This window comes from Mycteria americana, chromosome 11, assembly GCF_035582795.1.
Source record: "Mycteria americana isolate JAX WOST 10 ecotype Jacksonville Zoo and Gardens chromosome 11, USCA_MyAme_1.0, whole genome shotgun sequence".
In the NCBI taxonomy this organism is placed as follows: domain Eukaryota; kingdom Metazoa; phylum Chordata; class Aves; order Ciconiiformes; family Ciconiidae; genus Mycteria; species Mycteria americana.
In genome coordinates this window covers 20810060-20831951 of record NC_134375.1, presented here as the reverse complement: position 1 = coordinate 20831951, position 21892 = coordinate 20810060, and the positions used below count along the sequence as shown (strand labels likewise).

At 64.9% G+C, this 21892-nt stretch overlaps 3 protein-coding genes across 12 annotated transcripts in view; all 3 read left to right on the top strand.

Annotated features, from left to right (window-relative positions):
• The window catches only part of MTMR14 (myotubularin related protein 14), a 33614-nt gene extending 33092 nt beyond the window's left edge, over nucleotides 1–522 (top strand). For all 4 annotated transcript variants that reach the window (XM_075514007.1, XM_075514008.1, XM_075514010.1 and 1 more), the window contains one exon: nucleotides 176–522. In XM_075514007.1, coding sequence (XP_075370122.1) covers nucleotides 176–353 — 178 coding nt within the window. In that variant the 3' untranslated portion in view covers nucleotides 354–522. The remainder of the gene's footprint in view (nucleotides 1–175) is intronic.
• A 472-nt stretch (nucleotides 523–994) lies between these two features.
• Nucleotides 995–8091, top strand: CPNE9 (copine family member 9). Of its 2 annotated transcripts, XM_075514441.1 has the most exons (21): nucleotides 995–1162; nucleotides 2682–2722; nucleotides 2807–2853; nucleotides 3125–3228; nucleotides 3438–3477; nucleotides 3675–3677; nucleotides 4127–4203; nucleotides 4417–4480; nucleotides 4596–4699; nucleotides 4780–4884; nucleotides 5264–5305; nucleotides 5402–5477; nucleotides 5550–5603; nucleotides 5684–5745; nucleotides 6027–6073; nucleotides 6159–6340; nucleotides 6509–6636; nucleotides 6755–6857; nucleotides 6935–6992; nucleotides 7091–7164; nucleotides 7280–8091. In XM_075514441.1, the coding sequence occupies exons 1-21, from the start codon at nucleotides 1086–1088 to the stop codon at nucleotides 7430–7432; spliced, it is 1641 nt and encodes a 546-aa protein (XP_075370556.1). In that variant the 5' UTR covers nucleotides 995–1085; the 3' UTR covers nucleotides 7433–8091. The 2 variants fall into 2 exon arrangements, with proteins under 2 accessions (XP_075370556.1, XP_075370555.1); XM_075514440.1 differs by lacking the exon at nucleotides 3675–3677 and having other exon boundaries at nucleotides 5402–5603.
• A 460-nt stretch (nucleotides 8092–8551) lies between these two features.
• On the top strand, nucleotides 8552–21873 carry BRPF1 (bromodomain and PHD finger containing 1). Of its 6 annotated transcripts, none has more exons than XM_075514415.1 (13): nucleotides 8552–9291; nucleotides 10467–11426; nucleotides 13869–14025; nucleotides 15153–15284; nucleotides 15629–15775; nucleotides 16741–17053; nucleotides 18008–18319; nucleotides 19578–19865; nucleotides 19973–20120; nucleotides 20670–20806; nucleotides 20900–21018; nucleotides 21148–21302; nucleotides 21369–21873. In XM_075514415.1, exons 1-13 carry the CDS (start codon nucleotides 8696–8698, stop codon nucleotides 21571–21573), a joined length of 3669 nt encoding a protein of 1222 aa, XP_075370530.1. In that variant the 5' UTR covers nucleotides 8552–8695; the 3' UTR covers nucleotides 21574–21873. The 6 variants fall into 6 exon arrangements, with proteins under 6 accessions (XP_075370530.1, XP_075370529.1, XP_075370532.1 ...); XM_075514414.1 differs by having other exon boundaries at nucleotides 8557–9291; nucleotides 18005–18319; nucleotides 21369–21872; XM_075514417.1 differs by having other exon boundaries at nucleotides 8559–9291; nucleotides 21390–21872.
• The last annotated feature ends 19 nt before the right edge of the window (nucleotides 21874–21892 follow it).

The following is a 21892-nucleotide window of genomic DNA, read 5'->3' as shown; positions in this document are numbered from 1 at the left end:
GAGCCTTTTGGGGTCCGCTGCCTTGGCCATTGGAGCTAGCTGAGCACTGCGGCCCCGCTGGCACCACGGACGGAGCCCCAGCCCTGCGGCCAGCCTCCTGCCCCACCTCAGGAGCGAGAGCTGGGGTGGGGAGAGGGATGGCTGCAGTCGCTGACCTCCCCCTTCTCTCTCCTAGGCTGGTGTCGGCGAGCGACCGTGAGTCCCGGCTGGAAGAAGTGCGTTCCGCCTTTCTGGCCTGCTACAGCCGGACCATCGGTCTGAAGGCCGTGCCCCCCAGCCCCTCGGGGGCCATCGGCGGCCTCCTCGAGCAGTTCGTGCGGGGCGTGGGACTGAGAGGCAGCAGCACGCTCTGAGCGCGGCGTTCCCGGGCGCCTGGCTGGAGACCCGGGACCTGGAGGGTCCTCCCGGCCGAGCCCCGGGACCCCCCTTCCCGGTGCGGGCACCTGCAGCACCCAGCGGCCTGGGGCTGGGGGAGCGCGGGGGGCTCCGGCCGGTCTCTGCAGTAAAGACACCCGAGCTGTGCCCGCTCCTGCCTCCTCTCTGGGCTGCGGGCGGGGGCCGGCGGGCGGCGGGGCCGAGCCGGGGGGCGGCGGCGGAGGAGCCGGGCGGCGGGAGCCGCTCCGCCGGGGGCGCCGCTCGCTATAAATAGCCCGGCCCACGCTCCGGGAGCGGCGGCACCGAAATAGCGCTGAGCCGGGACCGGGAGGGAGCCCCCCGGCGGGGCGGGAGTCGGGGCTGAGCATCCGCCGCACCGGGCTGGGGAGCGGAGTTGAGTCCGCAGCCCCGGACGGGAGGTCCCGGTGGGGCTGAGCCCCAACCGAGCCGGGGCCGGGCCGGGCCGCGGTCCCGGGGCTGAGCACCCGCCGGTCCCCGGGGCCGAGCCGTCGCGGGTCGGGCCGGTCCCCGGGGCCGAGCCCCCCGCCGGGGCCCGGGGCGGTGCTGCCGGCGGGGCCGGGGCCGCCGTGCCCGTGCCCGTGCCCGTGCCGTGCCGTGCCGTGCCGTGCCGTGCCGTGCCCGCCCCCGGGCGCGCCCGCCTCGGCGGCGCGGGAGGAGGCGGCGCGGAGCAGCGAAGCGCCCGGACGGGGATGGCGTCTCCGGGAGCGCTGGAGCCGGCGGCCGGCAGCGTGCCGGGCACCAAGGTGGAGCTCACCGTGTCCTGCCGGTGAGCCGGGAGCGGGGCGGGGGAGCGGGCGGGGGCTGGCGCCCGGACACGGGTGGGTGCGAAACGCAGAGGGACGCGCTGCGGAGTGCCCCGCTCGGCCCCGGCGGGGTGGGCTGCGGGTCCCCCTCGCTCCCCGGGTACCGCTCGGTGCCACGGCTGTGCCCAACGCCCCTCTGCCCGGCTGCCGCCCGTGGGGAGAGGTCCCGTGTCCCTCCGCGGGGTCCCGGGGGATGCTGGCACCGGGCACGGCTCCGCGGCGCGGCTGCTTGGGGGGACCCGCTGCCCCTACCCGGGGCTGGGGCTGGGGCGATGCTGGCGGGGTGCAGGCTGCCCGGCTCTGCCCGGCTCCCTGAGCCCTGTGGGAGGCAGCAGGGCCACGAGTGGGGCAGCGTGTGGCCCATGGCGGGACGGGGGCTGCGAGAGAGGTGCAGCTCGGTGCCTCCGGCTCCCGGCCGGGTCTAGCGGGGCAAGCGGCGGCTGCTGAGCCGGTCTGTCGCTGGCTAAATATAGCCCGGCAGAGGCACCGCTGCCCTCCTTGCCCGCGGCCGGGGGGTCCTGCCCGCAGGGACCGGCACCAGCAGCCTCCCGGGCAGCGGCATCCCCCGTGCCGGGGGGTCAGGGCCTGCGGCCGGCCCCGCGAAGCCCCCTGCCCGGCTGGGCAGCTCTGGCACGGACCCCAGCTCTGCAAACTCCAGTCTGGGGCAGGGGCTGCCGTGCCCCCTCCCTGCGGCTGAGCCCCTGCCCTCCCTTGCCAGCCCCTCTGGGCGGTGGGCAGAGGGGCTGCGGGGCCGTGGGGCCTGGCATCTCCGGGCAGGGGCCGGGGTTCACTCCTGGAGACGGCCCAGGGCAGGGACAGGGACAGGCTTTGCCTTCGCAGCCCCCCAAGAGCTCAGCCCCATCCAGGACTGCTGGGGGAGCCGTGGAGGTCTCTCCCCTGTGCCCCCAGACCTGTGTGCTGGGGCCAGGGGAGCTGGCTGAGCCCCACAGCCCCCGGCCGTGCCCCAGCCCACCCTGGGCAGCCACCCCGGGGGCGCGGGAAGGATCCCCGCAGAGCTGGTTGCAGCCCCCGGCACTTCCCGGTGTCGCACCGTGCAAAGGACAAGGATCAATCGCTCTGCTGGAGGCTGCGTCGGGAGCGCAGGGCTGGTCCCCGCTACCTGCCCAGCCCCTGCTCTTAAGAGTCTCCTTCTTCTCACTTCTGCGCCCCGCCATTAGCCATGTTCCCGCTGCCAGCCGGCGCCAGCGGCACGGGGGAAGGTTTCATCCTCTAAATGGGTTCCCTGTCATGTTCAATCATTGTCAGCGCTGGAGACGCTGCTCCCCGCTCGCCCCGCTGGCTGGCCAAACCTTGCGGTGGGAGCCAGCGCGTCCCCCCAGGGTGCCGGGGCTCTTGGCCCCGGGTGCTGGCATGGCCTTGCCGTGTGGTGCCGTCCCCTGATCAGGGGAAGGACATGGGGACGTGCTGCGGAGCCGGGTGGGTGATGCCCAGGGTGGCTCACGCCTGGCTCTGTCCCCCCAGGAACCTGCTGGACATGGACACCTTCTCCAAATCTGACCCAGGTGGGTGGTGGGACCAGGCAGGGGGCATGGCACGGGCACGGCATAGCATGGCACGGCAGCCTGGCTCTGCTCCTCTCTCCACAGTGGTGGTCCTCTTCGTGCAGGGCTCAGGGAGCAGCGAGTGGAAGGAGGTGAGCGCAGCCCCTCTCGCCAGGTCCCTGGGGAGGCTCCCAGCACCGTGCCGGGGGTGCTGCCGCCCGCAGTGCCCCCGTTCCTGGCTAATCCCCGCCTGGGTTAAATGGGCCCATATGGCCACCCGCGTCCACGCTAATGATCCCTCCACATCCACGCTAATGATCCGGCCTCGCTGGCAGCGCTAATCCCCCCGCCAGGATTAGTGCCGGGGTGGCTGTGATGGGGACAGGTCCTGGGGGGGGGCTGCCCTCACCCCTCTCCCTGCAGTTCGGGCGCACCGAGGTGATCGACAACACCCTGAACCCCGACTTCGTCCGCAAGTTTGTCCTCGACTACTACTTCGAGGAGAAGCAAAATCTCCGCTTTGACGTGTGAGTGGGGTGGCCAGGGAAGGGCTTGGCCCCAGCTCAGGGTGGAAAAAAGCACCGAGTCAGTAATAAATAACGATAATAAATAAGGATAATAAATAACAATAATAAATAAGGATACAGCAGCGAAAAGCAGACGGGTGGGGGAAGCGGGGCTGCGTGCCAGGGCACCCCACAGGCACCAGCTCAGGGCTCTGCTCTCCCATCACCAGCTACAACGTGGACTCCAAGAGCTGCTCCATTTTAAAGCAGGTGAGCGCAGCCCGTGCCAGGGGGACGCGCGGTGACGTGCCGGGGGGACGCGCGGTGACGCCCCGGTGTGACGCCGTGGTGGGGTGCCCCAAGGCCGTGCCCTGTGCGGGTGCTGTCGGGGGGCTGTTGGCCGTGCCCTCAGCCTTGGGGGGCTCTAACCCGCTCTCCATCTCTCTGTGCCCCATGGGGACCGGCAGAAGGTAGGTACCTGCCACACACCAGCCCCTGCTCTGCCCTGAGAACCTGGCCCTCGTGGGGGTGCCTGGTGAGGCAGGATGGGGCCAGGACACACCACAGGGGTGGCTTTTGGGGTGCAGGATGGGTGTAGGGTGGCCTGGGAGGTGCAGGATGGGTCCAGGGCATGTGGGGTGGTTCTGAGGGGCCACAGGGTGGGTCCAGGGCTGTGAGCTGGCCCTGGGGGCACAGGATGACTCCAGGGCACACGGAGTGGGCACCTGGGGTGGTCCTGGGGGTGCAGGATGGGTCCTGGGCTGGGGGGTGGCTCTTGGGGCACAGGGTGGGTTCAGGGTACTTGGGGTGGTCCTGGGACAGGGTGGCTGCAGGTCCCACGGGCACGGTGTGAGGGCGGGGGGGGGGGGGGCTGGGGCAGGAGCCCCCGGGGTCTCACTGCGCTGTGCTCGGGGCGCAGGACTTCCTGGGGCAAGCGTTCGTGGCGCTGGGGGAGGTGATCGGGTCCCAGCGGGGCCGCCTGGAGAGAGCCCTCACGTGAGTCACGGCCCGTGGTGGGACGAGGGGGGGGTCCCACACCGTGTCCCCAGCCAACCGCCCCACGGGACCCCTCCCTGCATGTCTGCTGCTGGGGACACTGGCCACGCTGCCGAGTGCCAGCCGTGGGGCATGAACCCCAACCCCGACCCCACCTCCTGCCCCTGTCCCGTCCTCCTTGTCCCCAAGCTGACCGAGTGCCTCTGGTCCCAGGGGGGTCCCAGGGAAGCGGTGCGGGACCATCCTGCTGCTGGCCGAGGAGCTGAGCAACTGCCGGGTGAGCGTGGGTGTCCCAGCAGCGGCGAGGAAGGGGCTGCACGGCCCCCCCGGCACAGGCTGCTGCTGGGGCCGGGGGTGAGGACGTGGCCGGCGGTGACGGTCCCTGTCCCCAGGATATCGTCACGATGCAGCTGTGTGCCAACAAGCTGGACAAGAAGGACTTCTTCGGAAAATCCGACCCCTTCCTCGTCTTCTACCGCAGCAACGAGGACGGCACGTGAGCACAGGGGCCTGGTGGAGCGGGCAGGGTGCCGGTGTCACCGTACAGCGCGCCCCGACCCTGCCCTGTCCCCACAGCTTCACCATCTGCCATAAGACGGAGGTGGTGAAGAACACGCTCAACCCGGTGTGGCAGCCCTTCACCATCCCCGTGCGCGCCCTCTGCAACGGCGACTACGACCGGTACGGGGACGGGGACAGGGGCAGCCGTGGGGCCCGGGCAGGATATGAGCATCTCCTTCACGGGTTTGGCCCCGCAGCAGCAGGCAGCTCAGAACTGGGTCCTTATTGGTTTTGGTTTTTTTTTTTTTTTTTCTCTTTTGCAACCCAAATTACATAAAGGCATCCCCCTCCTTTCCAGGGCCCCCGCTGTGACCCAAATTTCCCGCTTCCCTCCCGGCAGAGATGCGGGCCAGGCAGGCGGGACGGCTCTGCCGGCGGCTGGCAGGCAGGGTGCTCACTGCCGAGGCGCTGCGGGGCTGGGTGTCCCCAAACCGGGGGGGACTGGGGAGACCGTGCCAGCCAGGCTGGCGGCTCACCCTCTGCCCGCCTTCGCTTTCAGGACAGTGAAGATAGACGTGTACGACTGGGACCGGGACGGGAGGTGAGGTGGCAGGGGACATTGGGGTGCCACCGCCGCTTCCTGGGGTGCCCCTTCACCGGGGTGCCTGGCCGTGCCGACCCTGCACTCCTCCCGCAGCCACGACTTCATCGGGGAGTTTGCCACCAGCTACCGGGAGCTCTCCCGAGCGCAGAGCCAGTTCACAGTGTACGAGGTAGGGCGGGGGGCTGGGGCGGGGGGCCGGGGGGCACCCCACGCCAGGGCTGACCCACCCCTGTACCCACAGGTGCTGAACCCCAGGAAGAAATGCAAAAAGAAGAAATATGTGAACTCCGGCACCGTGAGTGGGGCTGGGGTGCTCCTGGGGCACCTGATGGGGGGGGGGGGGGAGTCCAGGTCTGACCTCCCCCGTGCCCGCAGGTGACACTGCTCTCCTTCTCCGTCGAGTCTGAGTTCACCTTCGTTGACTACATTCGGGGCGGGTGAGTGGGGGGCCGGGTGCCCCCCGGCTCCCCGAGACTCCCCACGGGCGAGGGTCTCGGGGCAAGGACGGCGGTGACGGCGCAGGTGCAGCCTGGGGGTGACGAGGGGGCGGTGGGGCTGGGGAGGGGGTGCAGGATTGCGGCCCCGGGCTGTGGGGTGCTGGCTGGGGAAGGGGGGGCCCAGGTGATGGGTCCTGGGGGGATTAGACACCACACCGTGGGGCTGGAAGACAGCATCCCTGTGCCGTGGGGCCGGCAGCCTCCCTCACTCTCCCCCCAAGGACGCAGCTGAATTTCACCGTCGCCATTGACTTCACGGCCTCCAACGGTGAGCGCGGTTGGCCCGGGGGGGGTCCCCATTGGCACGGCCGTGGGGCGGGTGCCGATGGGCACCAACGGGCGCTGTGCCGCAGGGATGCCGTCGCAGCCCACCTCGCTGCACTACGCCAGCCCCTACCAGCTGAGCGCCTACGCCCTGGCGCTCAAGGCGGTGGGGGAGATCATCCAGGACTACGACAGCGACAAGCTCTTCCCCGCCTACGGCTTCGGTGCCAAACTCCCACCCGACGGCAAGATCTCCCACCAGTTCCCCCTGGTGCGCCCCGGGGTTGGGGGGAACACCGGGGCTGGGGTGCCCACAGCAGCTTGGCAGGGGGGGAAGCACCCGCCCTGGCTGCATCCTGCCCCGGCATCCCGCAGCCGGGGACACACACACACCCCAGGAGCCGTGGTCCCCCTCCAAGCACCTGTCCCCGTCCCCCAGAACAACAACGCGGACAACCCCAGCTGTGCCGGCATTGAGGGCGTGCTGGAGTCCTACCTCCAGAGCCTGCGCACCGTCCAGCTCTACGGTCCCACCAACTTCGCCCCCGTCATCAACCAGGTGGCTGGGTGAGCGCCGGGGGACTCTGTCCCCTCTGCCGTCCCCAAATGCCACCGATCCCACAGTGGGGCTGGCTGCCCCGCACCGGTGGGGCTGCTGGAGGGACCCCATCCTTTGTCCCCATAGCACGGCCGCCCAGGTGACTGACGGCTCGCAGTACCACGTTCTCCTCATCATCACCGACGGCGTCATCTCTGACATGCTGCAGACCAAGGAAGCCATCGTCACCGTGAGTGCACCCTCGTCGCCGTGAGTTCACCCCACGCCGGGAGCTGCCCCGGCTGCCACACTGCCTCTGCTCCACAGGCTTCCGCCTTGCCCATGTCCATCATCATCGTGGGAGTGGGTCCGGCTGAGTTTGAGGGTGAGTTGGGTCTTGGGGACGCCAGGGAAGCGGGACGGTGTTTCCGTCCCCGGTGGCCACCCCACTGAGGCTCAGTGACACCGGCTGTCACCCCCCAGCCATGGAGGAGCTGGACGGTGACGAGGTACGGGTGTCTTCCCGGGGACGCTACGCCGAGAGGGACATCGTACAGGTAACACCGGCACCGAGCCCCGTCCCACCACAGGCGAAAGACGCTCAGCCCCTCGCTGACCCCTGCAGCCGCAGGGTCGTTTCCAACCAGGCTGCAAATTTCTTTCCCCTCGAAGTTTGTGCCGTTTCGGGATTACGTGGACGACTCGGGAAACCAGGTGCTGAGCATGGCCCGCCTGGCCAAGGACGTGCTGGCTGAGATCCCCGAGCAGCTGCTCTCCTACATGAAGACCCGCGACATCAAGCCTCGCCGGACGGACCCCCAGTAGCTCCTCCATGGGCTGTGGGGCCAGCCGGCGGGGCGAGGACACGTGTCACCTTCCTTCTGCCGGTGGCCAGGGCTTAGCCATGGAGATGCGGCCCCGCAAGGGCGATAATCAGCTGCTGCGGCTGGCGAACGGGGCTGGGACCCCCCCTCTTCTGGCAGCGAGACCACGGGGCTGGACATCCCCGGCTGCCCGCTCCTCCTGCCCCCGGCCAGCAGCAATGCCCCGGCACAGCGGGGCTGGCTCGGACTGTGCTGTCCCTCAGGGCAGGGCCGGTGCCTGGGTACGGGCTGTTGGGGGGCCACGGCGTGTCCCCCCCGGAGGGCAGCCTGGCTCCCTTCCCCGGGGAGGAGGCCGACCCCGGGGCCGGGCGCACGCCGGGGGTCCCAGCCCTGCCGGCTCCTTGGGGCCGGGGGCCTCACCCCGCTCCTGCCTGCACCCCGTTCCTGCCTGCAGCCTGCTCCTGCCTGCAACCTGCCGGCTCAGCCCAGCGCCGGCACCCCGGTCCTCCGGCTCCGCTGCCCCACGGCCCGCCCCACAGCCCGCCCCACAGCCGGGGGGTGCCACAGGGCTGAGCCCCACAGCCGGGGGGTGCCGGGGCGGCTCGGCGGGAGGGCAGGCGGGGTCTGTACCGCGTTACCGACTGTAAATAAACCGCTCCAACCGGGCCTGCTGCCGTGCTGGGGCGGGGGGGGGCCGGGGCGGGGCTGCGGGGCGGCGGCGGCGGCGGCGGCGCCGTCTGTGATTCGGGGCGGCAGATTCGCCTCACGCGGCGCGGCGCGGCCCGGCCCCCGCCGGCCTTCCCGGGGCCTCCCCGGGGCCTCCCCGCTCCCGCCGCCGTTCGCCGTCCCCGCCGCCTTCCCCCTCCTCCCCGCTCCCCCGCGCCCGGCTCGGCCGTGCCGAAAGTGCGGTTGCTAAGGGCGGCGCGGCGCTTTTACCCAGCGGCCGCCCCGCGCCAGGCGCCGCCGCAGCCTCCATTGTTGCGGCCCGGCCCGGGCCCGCCGCCGCCGCCGCCGCCGCCCATGGAGCCGCCGCCCGCGCCCGCCCGCTGAGCGCGGCCCCGGGGCCGGTGAGCGCGGCCGGAGGGAGGGGAAGGAAGGGAGGGGAGGGCGGGCGGGCCGCCGCGGCCCGGGGAGGGGGCGGCGGGGCGGGGGGCCCGGCCCGGCCTGGCCTGGCCCGGCCTGGCCTCAGCGCCCCCCCCCCGCCTCGGCCCCCCCCGTAGCCCCTCGGCCCCCCCCCCGCAGCCCCGCTCGGGCGGGCGACGCCATGGGCGTAGACTTCGACGTGAAGACCTTCTGCCACAACCTGCGGGCCACCAAACCCCCCTACGAGTGTCCGGTGGGCACCTGCCGCAAGATCTACAAGAGCTACAGCGGGATCGAGTACCACCTCTACCACTATGACCACGACAACCCCCCCCCGCCCCAGCACACCCCCCTGCGCAAGCACAAGAAGAAGGGGCGCCAGGCCCGCGCCGCCAACAAGCAGTCGCCCAGCCCCTCCGAGACCTCCCAGTCGCCGGGCCGCGAGGTGATGACCTACGCCCAGGCCCAACGCATGGTGGAGGTGGACCTGCACGGCCGCGTCCATCGCATCAGCATCTTCGATAACCTCGACGTGGTGTCCGAGGACGAGGAGGTTCCCGAGGAGGTGCCCGAGAACGGGAGCAATAAGGAGAACACGGAGACCCAGAGCGTCCCGCCCAAATCTGGCAAGCACAAGAACAAGGAGAAGCGCAAGGACTCCAACCACCATCACCACAACGCCTCGGCCAGCACCACCCCCAAGCTCCCCGAGGTGGTGTACCGGGAGCTGGAGCAGGACACCCCCGACGCCCCGCCTCGCCCCACCTCTTACTACAGGTATTGTCCGTGGCCGGGGCGCGAGGAGGCTCCCCAGCAGCTCTAGCTCGGGCCCTGGGTCTGGAGGCAGAATTGGCCCTGCTCTGCGCAGGCAGCTTGTCCGTGGCTCGTGGAAATGGCTTCCATCTGCCTCTCCCGAGTCCCACAGAGCTGGCCATCCCATGGCTTCAGGCTCTCGGAGCTCTGTCTGGCGTCGTGCCCCGGTTTTGAGGGGTCCGTGTGCCTGCAGAGCGCTCGGTGGCTGCTTAGGTCGTTGCCGGCGGTTGGATTGCTGTGCTCTTTCCTTGCTGGGATGGCAGGTACAGTTATAACAAAAAACAAATGCGTCCTGCCTTCCCCACCACTCTTCAGAGGTATTCTAGGAGAGCTCTAGAGCCCCCCAGCACCAAGGTTTACCCGTTAGATGTGTGTGTTTGTGGACTTAATGTGTCTTTGTTGTCCTACAGTTTTTCCACGAGTGGTTTGGCGAGCATAGTGGCCCAAAATAATACCTCAAGCAGGGAGTTACTGAACCAAAGTAGGGCTTGTGTGGCCACCCCTGCCGTCCTAGGCCCCACGCGCCCTGAGAAACCGGCACCACGTTCCAGGGACAGGATAATGACGTTATTTTGTGTCAGGGTGTTAGAATCTCCCTGAGGTGTCTGCAGTGCCGCTCGCTGCGATGGCAGGGGGTGGTTGCTGTCAGTCGCTGGAGCAGCAGCCTCGGGGTTTGAGCACTTTCCTCTCTAAATAATGTCCTCTTACCTGCAACTGGGAGTGAAAGAGAAGAGGGCGCAGCCGCCCTCGCCAGAATTAATGAAACGTGGTGCCTCCATGCTTGGTTGCTGTTGTGTCTTGGGCGTGAGGCCGCTATCTCCAGAGCCCCTGGCACCTGCTTGGTGGCTCGTGCAGGCTCCCATCTTGCGCTGATGAGTCTCCAAGGCCCGTACCTCGCCCGTTAAATGAGCGTTATTTCATCTGTGTCGTGCCCAATGCACTGTTGTGCTGTTGTGCTGCTCAGGGTGCAGCAGCACCTCCTGCTTCTGCATGTTCCTGCCTCATCCCTGGGGTTTTTTTAACTTACGGCTTGGCTGTAGCGTTTAAACATTCCCTCAGCCACGGCCTGTGGGAGTTAGGGTTCAGCAGCTCCGAGGCCCCACTGGCCATGCTCTCACCCTCCCGTGCTGTCCTTCCAGGTACATCGAGAAGTCAGCAGAGGAGCTGGATGAGGAGGTGGAGTACGACATGGACGAGGAAGATTACATCTGGCTGGACATCATGAACGAGCGGCGGAAGACCGAAGGCGTGAGTCCCATTCCCCAGGAGATCTTTGAGTACCTGATGGACCGGCTGGAGAAGGAATCCTACTTCGAGAGTCACAACAAGGGGGATCCAAACGCCTTGGTGGATGAGGATGCCGTCTGTTGCATCTGCAACGACGGGGAGTGTCAGAACAGCAACGTCATCCTCTTCTGCGACATGTGCAACCTGGCTGTGCATCAGGAGTGCTACGGGGTGCCCTACATCCCCGAGGGACAGTGGCTCTGCAGACGATGCCTGCAGTCACCCTCGCGAGCCGTGGACTGCGCCCTCTGCCCGAACAAGGGGGGGGCCTTCAAGCAGACGGACGACGGGCGCTGGGCACACGTGGTCTGTGCCCTATGGATCCCGGAGGTGTGCTTCGCCAACACCGTCTTCCTGGAGCCCATCGACAGCATCGAGCACATCCCGCCTGCGCGCTGGAAGCTGACCTGTTACATTTGCAAGCAGCGCGGCTCCGGGGCTTGCATCCAATGTCACAAAGCCAACTGCTACACCGCCTTCCACGTCACCTGCGCCCAGCAGGCCGGGCTGTACATGAAGATGGAGCCCGTCCGGGAGACGGGAGCCAACGGTACCTCCTTCAGCGTGCGCAAAACCGCCTACTGCGACATCCACACGCCACCGGGCTCTGTGCGCAGGCTTCCCGCCCTGTCCCACAGCGAGGGGGAAGAGGAGGATGAGGAGGAGGAGGAGGAGGGGAAGGGCTGGAGCTCTGAGAAAGTCAAAAAAGCAAAGGCCAAGTCTAGGATCAAGATGAAGAAGGCGCGGAAGATCCTGGCAGAGAAACGAGCTGCAGCACCCGTGGTTTCTGTGCCCTGCATCCCTCCGCACAGGTACAACCCGCTGTCCTCCCCTGGCTGTGGAGAAACTTCTCCCTTTCTCCGTGCCTCGTGTCCTGCTTTCCACGTGGGCATTATCTTGTTCCTCTCCTTAGCTTTTCGCACAGGTACTTTTTGCTTTGTTCTCGCAGAGGGCTGTTGGTGATTTCCTCTGGGAGTCCTGCAGAGAGGCAGGGCGATGCGCTGCCCTGCAAAGGTGTCTGGGCCCTCAGCGGGGCAGGAAATAGCTGCTGTTAGTTTAACGGCAGAGAACCAACTTGGCCGGACGCATCAGGAAGCAGCTGGGGAGCCCCCAGCGCTCCTTTCCTGTTGTGCTGACCTCAGGCGCTGGAGTAAACCGGGGAGGGAGGCGGGGGCTGCTCTCCTTTCTGCTGAGGTTTGTTTTCTCCTGGGGCTGTGCTGGGGAAAAGAGGGGACTGTGGGAATGATTCAGGCCTGAGAAATGGGCTAACCCCGGGGGTTGTTTTGGCTCTGGAGCAGAGAGGTCTCGTATCGGGATCCCTGTGCCCTGCTGAGCACAGCTCATCCTTCCCAGCAACCGCTTACCCCTTGCTGGGCTTCCTCAGTGTTTTGTGCCAGTCGCAGGCAGCAACTCTGCCTCAGTGCTGCCTGTCGGAGCAGGGCCGGGCAGCAGCGGGGCGCGGAAAGCCTCTGCACAGCTGCCTGCGAGGGGTGGCTGGAGAGGAGCAGGACTCCTGCCTGCCGAGGGGCACGACTGTCGTGAGGTTGGCTTCACAGCACGAGGGCAGCGCGGGTGCTGTCGGGAAGGTACTTGAGGCCTTGCCAGGGGTTGTGTTTCTGTCGCATCCCGACCCTGAGGGCTCATGGGAAGGTGCAAACACCCCGTAGTTACAGGTGTAACTGCCGTGTGTCTTACTGTGGTCTGGTCATTGGGCTGGCGTGCAGATCCTGAAACGAGAGCATCTAAGCCTTGCCAGAATTTGTCAGTGTAGTTGATAACTCTGGGTGTCCTCGGCAGCGTGCAAAAGCACACAGAAGCATCTTAGGATGGTTTTGGATCTTTCTGTCACCCTGCAGCAGGCATCGCACGGTTGAAGTGCAGGTTGGGCACGGAAGCGTTTGCCTTCGTGGTTGTGAACCACCACCCCTGTGCTGCTGAGCTCTTCTCCTCCCCACGATGGGAGCCGTGCCGGGGCTGTAACCCAGTGACGCCCTGTGCCGTACCTGCCGGCCCATCGAGCACGGCTGTGACAGCACAGGGACGTGGGACCGCTGCTTCCCTGCGGACCCTCAAGACTATCTCCTGTGCGGTTGGAGGGGAGCACGCAGAAGCCATGGGCTTTGCTCTCTGGGCAGCATTCTGGTGACTTGTGGAGGCAGGTCTCTGCTACAAGACTGCTGGCTTTTTGCCACAGTCTGTTTGTGTCCTAACCTTACGTTTTTGCTCACGCGGGGCTTGCTCTGTAGCCGGAGCCTCTTTTCTTATGTGTGGACGTGTTGGCAGGCGGTTTGTAGGCTCTTGCTGCTATCGTTGCGCTCGCAGCGAAACCCACACTGAGCTAGAAGCTGTTAACCTCTCCCCAGGCCTTCCTGTTGGGATTAATTATTCTTCAAGGGCTGTTGCCAGAATGCCAAATGTCTTCCTGTGGGTGCTGTGCTTGGCCGACAATGGCACATGAGGCTGCTCTCCCCAGCCTCTTCAGCTGAGGCTGATGCAGGTCAGGTCATCCCCTGCGAAGAGCTGTCCCTGTGAGACGTGGAGATGCTGGGGGTTCATCCCTTCGGCTCCCCACTAGCAGGGCATCTCTGTCCAGCTTTGCTGAACGAGGCTGTCCCAGCCCCTCCGGGCTTTCTGCTGTTGCAGAGAGTAGGAAAATCCCTTTTGTGGTGTTTTGGGTTGTTTGGGGTAGTCCCTCATTAGCTGGGATAGGAGCTCTGTTGTGCTTGTGTCTCCTGTTCCCTCCTCACGCTTTGCCAGGTTTGGGCAAGTTACGGGCTCCCTGGGGCTTGAGTTTGTCTGGTAACGTTTGGCCAGGGCCTTTGTCACTGTGAGTGGCTCTCAGCCGGGTAAAAATGGTTTTGGGATAGCAGCGCCGTAACACTCGCGGTCTTGAGGACTGTGGGAGCTGTTAAAGGTCCGGCTCCCAGCGCGGCTGTGTTGTACCCCAACCTGGCACAGCCTGCCCCAGGCTTTTGCCCAAAAGTTGGCAGGAGGTAAAAAGGAAAAGTCTGTTTTGGAGAGGCAAGGCTGGATGTTTCCTGGCGTCCTCCGTTGCGGCTGACTCGGGGCGGGCGGCTGCCCTGCATAACTTGGCGTTACCGAAATTCCTGCCGTGGGAAAGGGTGTTCTCTGCCTGAGGAGCTTCTCAGCTGCTCTCGGGTGGCCTTGCTGCTACGTCCCCCCAGCCAGGGCTTCTCCTGCAGCGGCCAGGCTTGCCTTGTTAATGGGGTCTGTGGTTCCTCTCCCTTCTTCAGGCTCAGTAAGATTACAAACCGTTTAACCATCCAGAGGAAGAGCCAGTTCATGCAGAGGCTGCACAGCTACTGGACTCTGAAGAGACAGTCCCGCAACGGTGTCCCTCTGCTCCGCCGCCTTCAGACACACTTGCAGTCGCAAAGAAACTGCGACCAGGTAAGGGCTGCTCGTTGGGGTGCTGCAGGGAATCCTGGCTGCGCGCGCGTGCTTCCTGCGCCTTTGGAGCTGTGGGCTCAAAGCCTTTGCTGCATGCGGTGCCTGCAGGCGCAGAAGGGGGGCCAGGGGTATAAGCTCCCGGATGAGGAAAGGGCAGCCCCGGCTGCTTTTGCTGCTTCACCTTCTCCTCTGCTCTCGGCGTTCAGAGATTTGCCAGGCAGCGACGCTGTTGGCAGCCTGCCATGGGAAGGGAATCCTGCCCTCTCACGCTGCCATGCAGAAGTTAGCTCCTTCCTCGTGCCTGCGTTTAGCTGGTGGCGATGGCAAACCTGTCGGAAAAGGCTCTAGTCTTGAGGCTGCTGTGTCAGCGAGTGTTGAGAGAGATGGCCGGAGATCTCCAGAAACAGTCTGGAAGGAGCCAAGGCCTCCCTTCCAGTTTCTGAAACCGTGCCAGGAGCGCTCCCTGTGGGTGCTGCTTCCAGCCCACTGTCTGCCTCAGCCCTTAGTCAGCGCTTCACAGATGTGGTCTCTGGTGCCAGAGAGGAAGATTTTTCTTCTGGCTCCCTGTCTGAGCTCTAAATCTTTCTTTCTGAGCCCTTTGAAGACTGTGACCAGGCAGGGGTTTCTCCTGCCTTTGCCCCCTCTCATTTTTATTTGCTGGAGAAGAGTTGAGACTGCTGCTGCTCATCTTTGGCTAAGGCAGAATAAAAGTCGGCATTTTGTGGTGCTCCAGAAGTGAAAGCAACCAGAGCCGTGTTCCCTTTTTGCCTTGTTGCTCTTTGCCAGCGCTCTGAGCAGCAGCACAGACCCTGGTATTGTTGATCTGTGCTCCTGGGCACCTGCAGGCAGTCGGTCGTGTTAGGAAGAGTATTTCCAGAGGCCCAGGATGTCCGCCTCCTGGCATCCTAAGGGCTTGGTGACCAAGGAGCAAGTATTCAGCTCTGGCTAGAGGTCAGACTGTTTCTGAGTCACCCGCCTAGGTTACAACAAGGGAACCGGGACCTTCGCTGAACCAGCGGATCAGGTGTGCCGGTTGCCTTGGCCAGGGAAGAGCCCCAGCACACAGTCAGGAAGGTGGAGATGGGAACACATCTCCTATCAGCTCATGGTCTCTGATGTTCCCACAGAGAGACACTGAGGATAAGAACTGGGCCCTGAAGGAGCAGCTGAAGTCATGGCAGCGCCTCCGCCATGACCTAGAGCGTGCACGCTTGCTGGTGGAGCTGATACGCAAGCGGGAGAAGCTCAAGAGAGAGACGGTAACGATTGTTTGCCCCTCCTTGGGGAGCTGCTGGGGTGGGCATGAGCATGGGCTCTTTAGAGTGCTGTAGGGCGTGTGCCGGGGTCCCCTCGGCCGTGCTGCGCCCTGCCCCGGCGGCTCCTAGCAAAGGTGGCTGCTCTGCAAGGCTGAGGTGGGACGCGCAGGTGCTGGAGCCGGTGTTACACCTCTGCTCCCCAGAGACGGGGGCAAGGTGCAGTCCCTGCCCCTCGCGCGAGGAGAGAGGTCGCTGTCCTGCAGGGCTCACCGCTGCTCCCTGGGGACTGTCCCCGCTGCCTGGCTGCAGGGCAGGGGGCTCAGCCCCTCTCCATTCCTTTGTTTCAGATCAAAGTGCAGCAGGTGGCACTGGAAATGCAGCTGACCCCCTTCCTCATCCTCCTCCGCAAGACGCTTGAGCAGCTGCAGGAGAAAGACACGGGCAACATCTTCAGCGAGCCGGTCCCTCTGTCTGAGGTAACAGAAATCTACGAAGTAAGAACCCCCTCCCCCAGATTTCTACTTCAACTCAAACTTGTCCCTTGCTCGTGCCAGGGGCTGCCCAGAGTGCTCTCTGGTCCGGAAGCTTCCCCGGGCAGCCTGGTGCTGGCTCGTGCATCCCAGCACCGCTCACCCAAGGGGGGTGTGCAGCGATGCCCCTCCTGGGTGAGCTGAATGCAGAACAGCTGAGGTGGTGCTGGCCGGGAGCACAGCACTCGGCTCTTCCTCTGCACGTGTTGCTGGTGACTCGCCAGCGTCCGTGAGCGGTTGGGGATTCCCGCTGGGAAAGGCAGAATGCCGGCCCTTGGCAGGCGGCACGCTCTTCCCTGTCCTCTCGTGAAGGCCCTTGCTAGGTGACAGACTGAGCACAGCACAGAAACGGGTTTGACCCCCAGACTGTCACTGCTGGGGGCAAGGGAAATGATTCCTGAGACCATCATCAATTCCCCGCCTGGGGAGGTGGGGAAAGGCCGTGCTGGCTCTGCACGGCTCTGGCAGCAGGTCGGCACGGAGGTGACTCGGCAGAGCTGGGGAGGAGAGCTGCGCAGTCCCACCTGCAGCCATTGCTGCCGCCTGGACGGTTCCCTTTTACCTGTCTGCGCTCACCCTCGCCCCCGGGGGCTGCGCCTGGGGCTTCCTCCCCCGGGGAATGCCGTGTACGTTCTGCATCCCAGCTGCCCGCAGACAGGAGGAGAGGACAGGATGCTGGCATGTGCGCTGGAGCCTTAAAAACGCTTCAGAGTGCGTATCTGCTCTAACATGTTGAGTACAGCACATGGGCTCCCTAGTCCGGAGGCGTTACTGTTCCTCAAGCTGCAAAAGCAGACGGCATTCCCCGATGTGCATTTGGGCAGAACACAGGGAACGGATACCTGATTCCTCTAACAACTGTTTTCTTGGAGCAGGTAATGCTAACTGATGGCTCCCAGGCTCTTAGCTCTGGCTCTTTCCTCATGCAGGTCCCAGACTACCTGGATCACATCAAGAAGCCGATGGATTTTCAGACAATGAAACAAAACCTGGAAGCCTATCGCTATCTGAATTTCGATGACTTTGAGGAGGATTTCAACCTGATTATCAACAACTGTTTGAAATACAATGCCAAAGACACAATCTTCTACCGGGCAGCCATCCGTCTGCGGGAGCAGGGAGGTGCCGTTCTCCGGCAGGCTCGCCGACAGGCGGAGAAGATGGGCATTGACTTTGAGACAGGCATGCACTTCCCCCACTGTGTAACGGTGGAAGAGGCTCAGGTCCAAGACATCGAGGACGGTGGGTACTCATCCCCTGTCCTGGGGTATGAGGGCTACTTGGAGGTAAAGCCTGGGCAGAGTCGGGGCACCTGGGGGTCTGTTGGAGCTGCTTCCCGTGGGAGATTCAGTCAGATGCCTGGGCTGTGTGTCCCCACTCCCCGGAGAGGCGGGGGCTTTGCTAGCCAGGCACCTTTCAGCCCCATTAGATTGGTTTTAGGCAGTGGCTTGTCTGCATGTCCTGCCAGTCCCTTGGTCCCTCGTCCTCCTCTTGGTCAGAGCAGGGGGCTGCCTGGGACGTGGCCTCCCTGGCCAGCGTCAGGTACTGTCGCTCGCCCCGTCCCCAGCACTGGCCAAGAGCTGCTGAGGCTCCTGCTGTGCTGCCTGGCTAGAAGGACTGATCTCCCCGGTCAGAGCTGTGTGCTCTCTCCTCTCTCTCTAGCTGCGGGCTTTGCTGGCTGCCACACAGCTCCTGATACCCCTCAGCGAGACCTCCCTGGCTCCGTGGTTGTAGTTCTGCTTGTCTCTGTCTCTGGGCAGTGGGGAACATTGCCAGGAACAGCTTGTCAGAGAAGGATCCTTTTAGGGTCCCCCTCTCCCTGCTCCAGCACGGAACAGGCTCAGACAGGGGAACTTCCCTGTTCTGTAATGCTTCAGGATCCCTTTGACTCTTGTTTTTCCTGTTACAACTCCCTTTCTTTTTCCTGCTGTGTCCTTCCCCCAGCCGATGGGAACCCTGGCATTCTCCAAGCTGCTGATCAGCCTGCTTTCCCCAGCAGTCCCAACTGGCTTGCTTCCACAGGGCTCCTTCTCTAGGTCTTTTAGGGTAACTTCCTGTGTTCACAGGTGTTTGGTACCAAGTCAGCTACTTCCCTCTTGCGGGGAACCTGGATTACCCCATGCCCTTTCAGGTAGAGGAGCTCCAAAGAGTTCCTGATTTCTTTCATGCATCTGCCCCTCTTTGTTACCCCAGAAGATGTGCGGCTGCTGCTCTCAGAGAATCAGAAGCACCTGCCCTTGGAGGAGCAGCTGAAGATACTGCTGGAGCGGCTGGATGAGGTCAACGCTGGCAAGCAGAGCATAGGACGGTCCCGCCGGGCCAAGATGATCAAGAAGGAGATCACAGTCCTACGGCGGAAACTCGCTCACCCACGGGACCTGGGCCGAGACGGGCTGGAGCGGCACAGCTCCTCTGCCAGGGGAGTCCTGCAGTCGCACAACCCCTGCGAGAAGGACCTGCAGACAGACAGCGCTGCAGAAGAGAGCAGCAGCCAGGAGACTGGCAAAGGTACTGGTCCCTCCAAACCACTGCCAGTTTTGGGGAGCGGTGGAGAACCACCTCTGGACAGGCTTGGCTGGGGGAGAGGCCACTCTGCCAGGTGCCTCCCGAGGCAGAAGGGCTGTGCGGGCAGCTCCCCGCACATGCCTCGCTCCTCATTCCTCCTTAGGAGCAGGGCAGATGGCCTCTCAGGGGGCAGTCCCTTATCTCCCATTGCCCTGCGGGGGTTCCTTGTTTCCCGTAGTGCCTCCCGTAGGGGTGGGTGCAGACTACAGCGTCCCTGCCTCCCCGGGCTCCCTCCCGGTGTGCCCATGCGAGGACGGTACCCCGCTAGGTAGCCGATAGTGGGCTGTGCCAGCCAAGCAGGGGGGATTGGCAGGCAAAAGAGGCCACCTCCTGCGTCTGGAACAGCCGCAGCCTGGTGTGCGTTTGCCTCTGGGGAGGGTCGGCAGGGCGCTGGTGTTCGCAGCTGCGGTCAGCGTTCACCCGGTGAGCTCACCTCCCGTGCGGCCGAGGAACTGGATGCTGTTCCAGAGACTGAGAGTCCCAGCTGCGTGATGTGAGGCGTGAGATGGATTGTTTCCTCCTGCCGGCTCTGCCACGCCGCTCGGTTTCTCTAGGAGCATTACGGAGCAGGCTGCCTTCAGCGTCCCTTCCTGCTTGGGGGCACGGGAGGGAATTGCAGCAGCACTGGCCGCTGAGCTCCAAATGCCCTCCTGGGGCTGGGAACTGAACGCGAGCTAGCCACCGGCTCCCTGGCCTCCTGGATGGAGACGCTGAGCTGGGCTCCGTGGGGGAGCACAGCAAAAGCTCCAGGCAGAGCTGCAAGGTGTCACTGGGGGTTTGCCACCTCTGTGTCCCAGTCCTGCCCCCCTAAGCACTGGGAAAAGCAGGCTCTTCCGCAAGCAGGGAGCGTTTTAGGGCCTTTGTCTTTCAAGGGCGCAGTGGAGCTTCTCAGCTGCTGCATGTCGTGGGAAAGGTTTATTTCTGCTTGCTTCCTATTCTTGACTTCTGTTTCTGTGAGGTTGCTGCCTGGGAGAAAGGAGGGCATCCCTGGCTGGTGGAGTGTTCTTTGATGTCCCCATCTAGCTTTTACTGTCAGCAGACTGGATAGTTTGACCCTCAGGGCGCAGGCATGGCAAAGCTGGGGATGGAGGATTTTCCGAGATAACAGTCCCGAGAAATGAAGCTGTTCCTTGACGCCACTGCCATGCGGTCCCTGCCGATCCCGCGGGCTGCAGCCGACGCCTTCTCCTCCCTCTTCCAGGTCTGGGTCCCAATTCTTCTTCCACCCCAGCACATGAAGTTGGCAGGAGGACCTCAGTGCTCTTTTCCAAGAAGAACCCCAAAACCGCAGGCCCTCCAAAACGTCCAGGACGCCCCCCGAAGAATCGAGACAGCCAGATCACTCCCGGGCACGGGAACAGCCCCATCGGGCCCCCCCAGCTCCCGATAATGGGGTCCTCCCAGCGGCAGAGGAAGCGAGGGCGAAGCCCGCGGCCCAGCTCCAGCTCAGACAGCGACAGTGATAAGTCCACCGAAGACGCTCCCATGGGTGGGTGCGGCAGCTCCCCCTGCGCAGCCGGGTGGCCGTGGCCCCGCCGGGAGCGCGTGGCAGGGTCCCGCGCGGTTGTAACGCTCTTCTGGTGGGGTGTTTTGCAGACCTGCCAGCCAACGGTTTCAGCAGCGGGAACCAGCCAGTGAAGAAGAGCTTCCTGGTGTACCGCAACGACTGCAATCTTCCCCGGAGCAGCTCCGACTCGGAGTCCAGCAGCAGCAGCAGCAGCAGTGCCGCCTCCGACCGTACCAGGTACTGTCCCCAGCCTGGCTCTGATGGCGCTGGTGCTGCCCAGGGTGGCAGCGGGTGGCTCTCAGCCTTGAGTTGCCGGATGAGGAGCCCATTTGGTGGTACCCGACTCCTTCACCGTCCTGTGGCCTGGCTGCTGTTAGCTAAACCCTAGAAAGCTGCAGGTTTTATGCCTTTTTTTAACGTAAAACCTAAAGGTGTGAGCGTGCAGCGAAGGGCTAGTAGGGAGCATGAACTGGGGAATAAACTCTCGGCACAGCAGCTGCTCCAGCACTGGCCCTTCCAGCAGTCAGCTCCAGCAGGTTCCTGCCTGCGCCTCTAATTCGGATCAGTGCGTGTCTTCTGGGGCCCCCCCCCGGGTGAAACTGGGTGAGGGTCCGGCCGGCGCCCCGGCAGAAGCACCATCGCACCATCCCCCCTCTCTTCCTGGTGCCCCTGCCGAGTCCCTCCCGGTGCTGAGGCCGGCGGTTGGAGCCCACGAGCCCTGGTGTCCCGCCAGGCTGGCCCTCGGGAAAGTGTTTTCTGGAAGCTTAACGTGGCTCCTCTCCGCAGCACGACGCCCTCCAAGCAGGGCAGAGGGAAGCCCTCCTTCTCCCGAGTGAACTTCCCGGAGGACAGCAGCGAGGACACGTCGGGGACAGAGAACGAGTCCTACTCCGCGGGCACGGGGCGAGGCGTGGGGCACGGCAGTAAGTACCGCGGCTGTGCAGCCACGAGCCCGGCTGGCGCCGTCGCCTGGGGGGGACGCAGCTGACTCCCCTCTCCCCTCTCCTCCGGCACAGTGGTGCGCAAGGGCATGGGGCGCGGCGCGGGGTGGCTGTCCGAGGACGAGGATTCCTCCCTGGATGCCCTGGACCTGGTGTGGGCCAAGTGCCGGGGGTACCCCTCCTACCCGGCGCTGGTGAGTACGGCCGGCCGCGCGCTCCCGCCCCCCCCCCTTGGGGCCTCCAGAATCCACCTCCCCCTCCCGCAAAGCGGCGCTTTGGGGGGTCTCCCTTCCCCTCTCAGCCCTTCCCCGCTCTCCCGGCAGATCATCGACCCTAAGATGCCGCGGGAAGGCATGTTCCACCACGGCGTCCCCATCCCCGTGCCCCCCTTGGAGGTGCTGAAGCTGGGGGAGCAGATGACTCAGGAAGCACGCGAGCACCTCTACCTTGTCCTCTTCTTCGACAACAAGCGCACTTGGTAAGGCCGGGGCGCCGGGGGCTCTGGGGGGGGGTCGTCCGGAGACGATTGTAACCCTCAAACGAGGTGGCCCCCCGCTCCCCGCAGGCAGTGGTTGCCCCGGACGAAGCTGGTGCCTCTGGGGGTGAACCAGGACCTGGACAAGGAGAAGATGCTGGAGGGCCGCAAGTCCAACATCCGCAAGTCGGTGCAGATCGCCTACCACCGCGCCATGCAGCACCGCAACAAGGTGCAGGGCGAGCAGAGCAGCGACTCCAGCGAGAGCGACTGAGCCGGCCCCCGCCCCGCCCCGGCCGCTCCCCCGCCGTTATCTCAGGGCAAACGGGGCCGGGGGACCCCCGTGCAGCTGGTCTGCACCCACCGGGGGACGGGGCCGGCCCCCCCCGCGCCCCCCTCGCTCTCACATTCCCGCTGCCCGCTCTCCCCGGGATCTCGTTCTGGCCGCCGCCGCCGCCGCCGTGCCCCGTGCTACCCCCCCACCCCCCGGGCCCAGCCCCCGGCCGGCCCCGCGCTCGGACGTTGTTTGTATTTATTTTGAAGGAAGAAAAAAAAATCTATTGATTCTTAGAAAATAAACCTCCGCTGCGGAG

Coding starts and splice junctions, on each gene's coding strand:
- CPNE9 (XM_075514440.1), top strand. CDS start 1,086: ATGGCGTCTCCGGGAGCGCTGGAGCCGGCGGCCGGCAGCGTGCCGGGC. Junction 4,885..5,263: donor TGCAACGGCGACTACGACCG/GTACGGGGACGG, acceptor CTTCGCTTTCAG/GACAGTGAAGATAGACGTGT. Junction 5,604..5,683: donor AATATGTGAACTCCGGCACC/GTGAGTGGGGCT, acceptor CCGTGCCCGCAG/GTGACACTGCTCTCCTTCTC.
- BRPF1 (XM_075514414.1), top strand. CDS start 8,696: ATGGGCGTAGACTTCGACGTGAAGACCTTCTGCCACAACCTGCGGGCC. Junction 17,054..18,004: donor GGTCCAAGACATCGAGGACG/GTGGGTACTCAT, acceptor TTGTTACCCCAG/AAGATGTGCGGCTGCTGCTC. Junction 20,121..20,669: donor GCCGCCTCCGACCGTACCAG/GTACTGTCCCCA, acceptor TCCTCTCCGCAG/CACGACGCCCTCCAAGCAGG.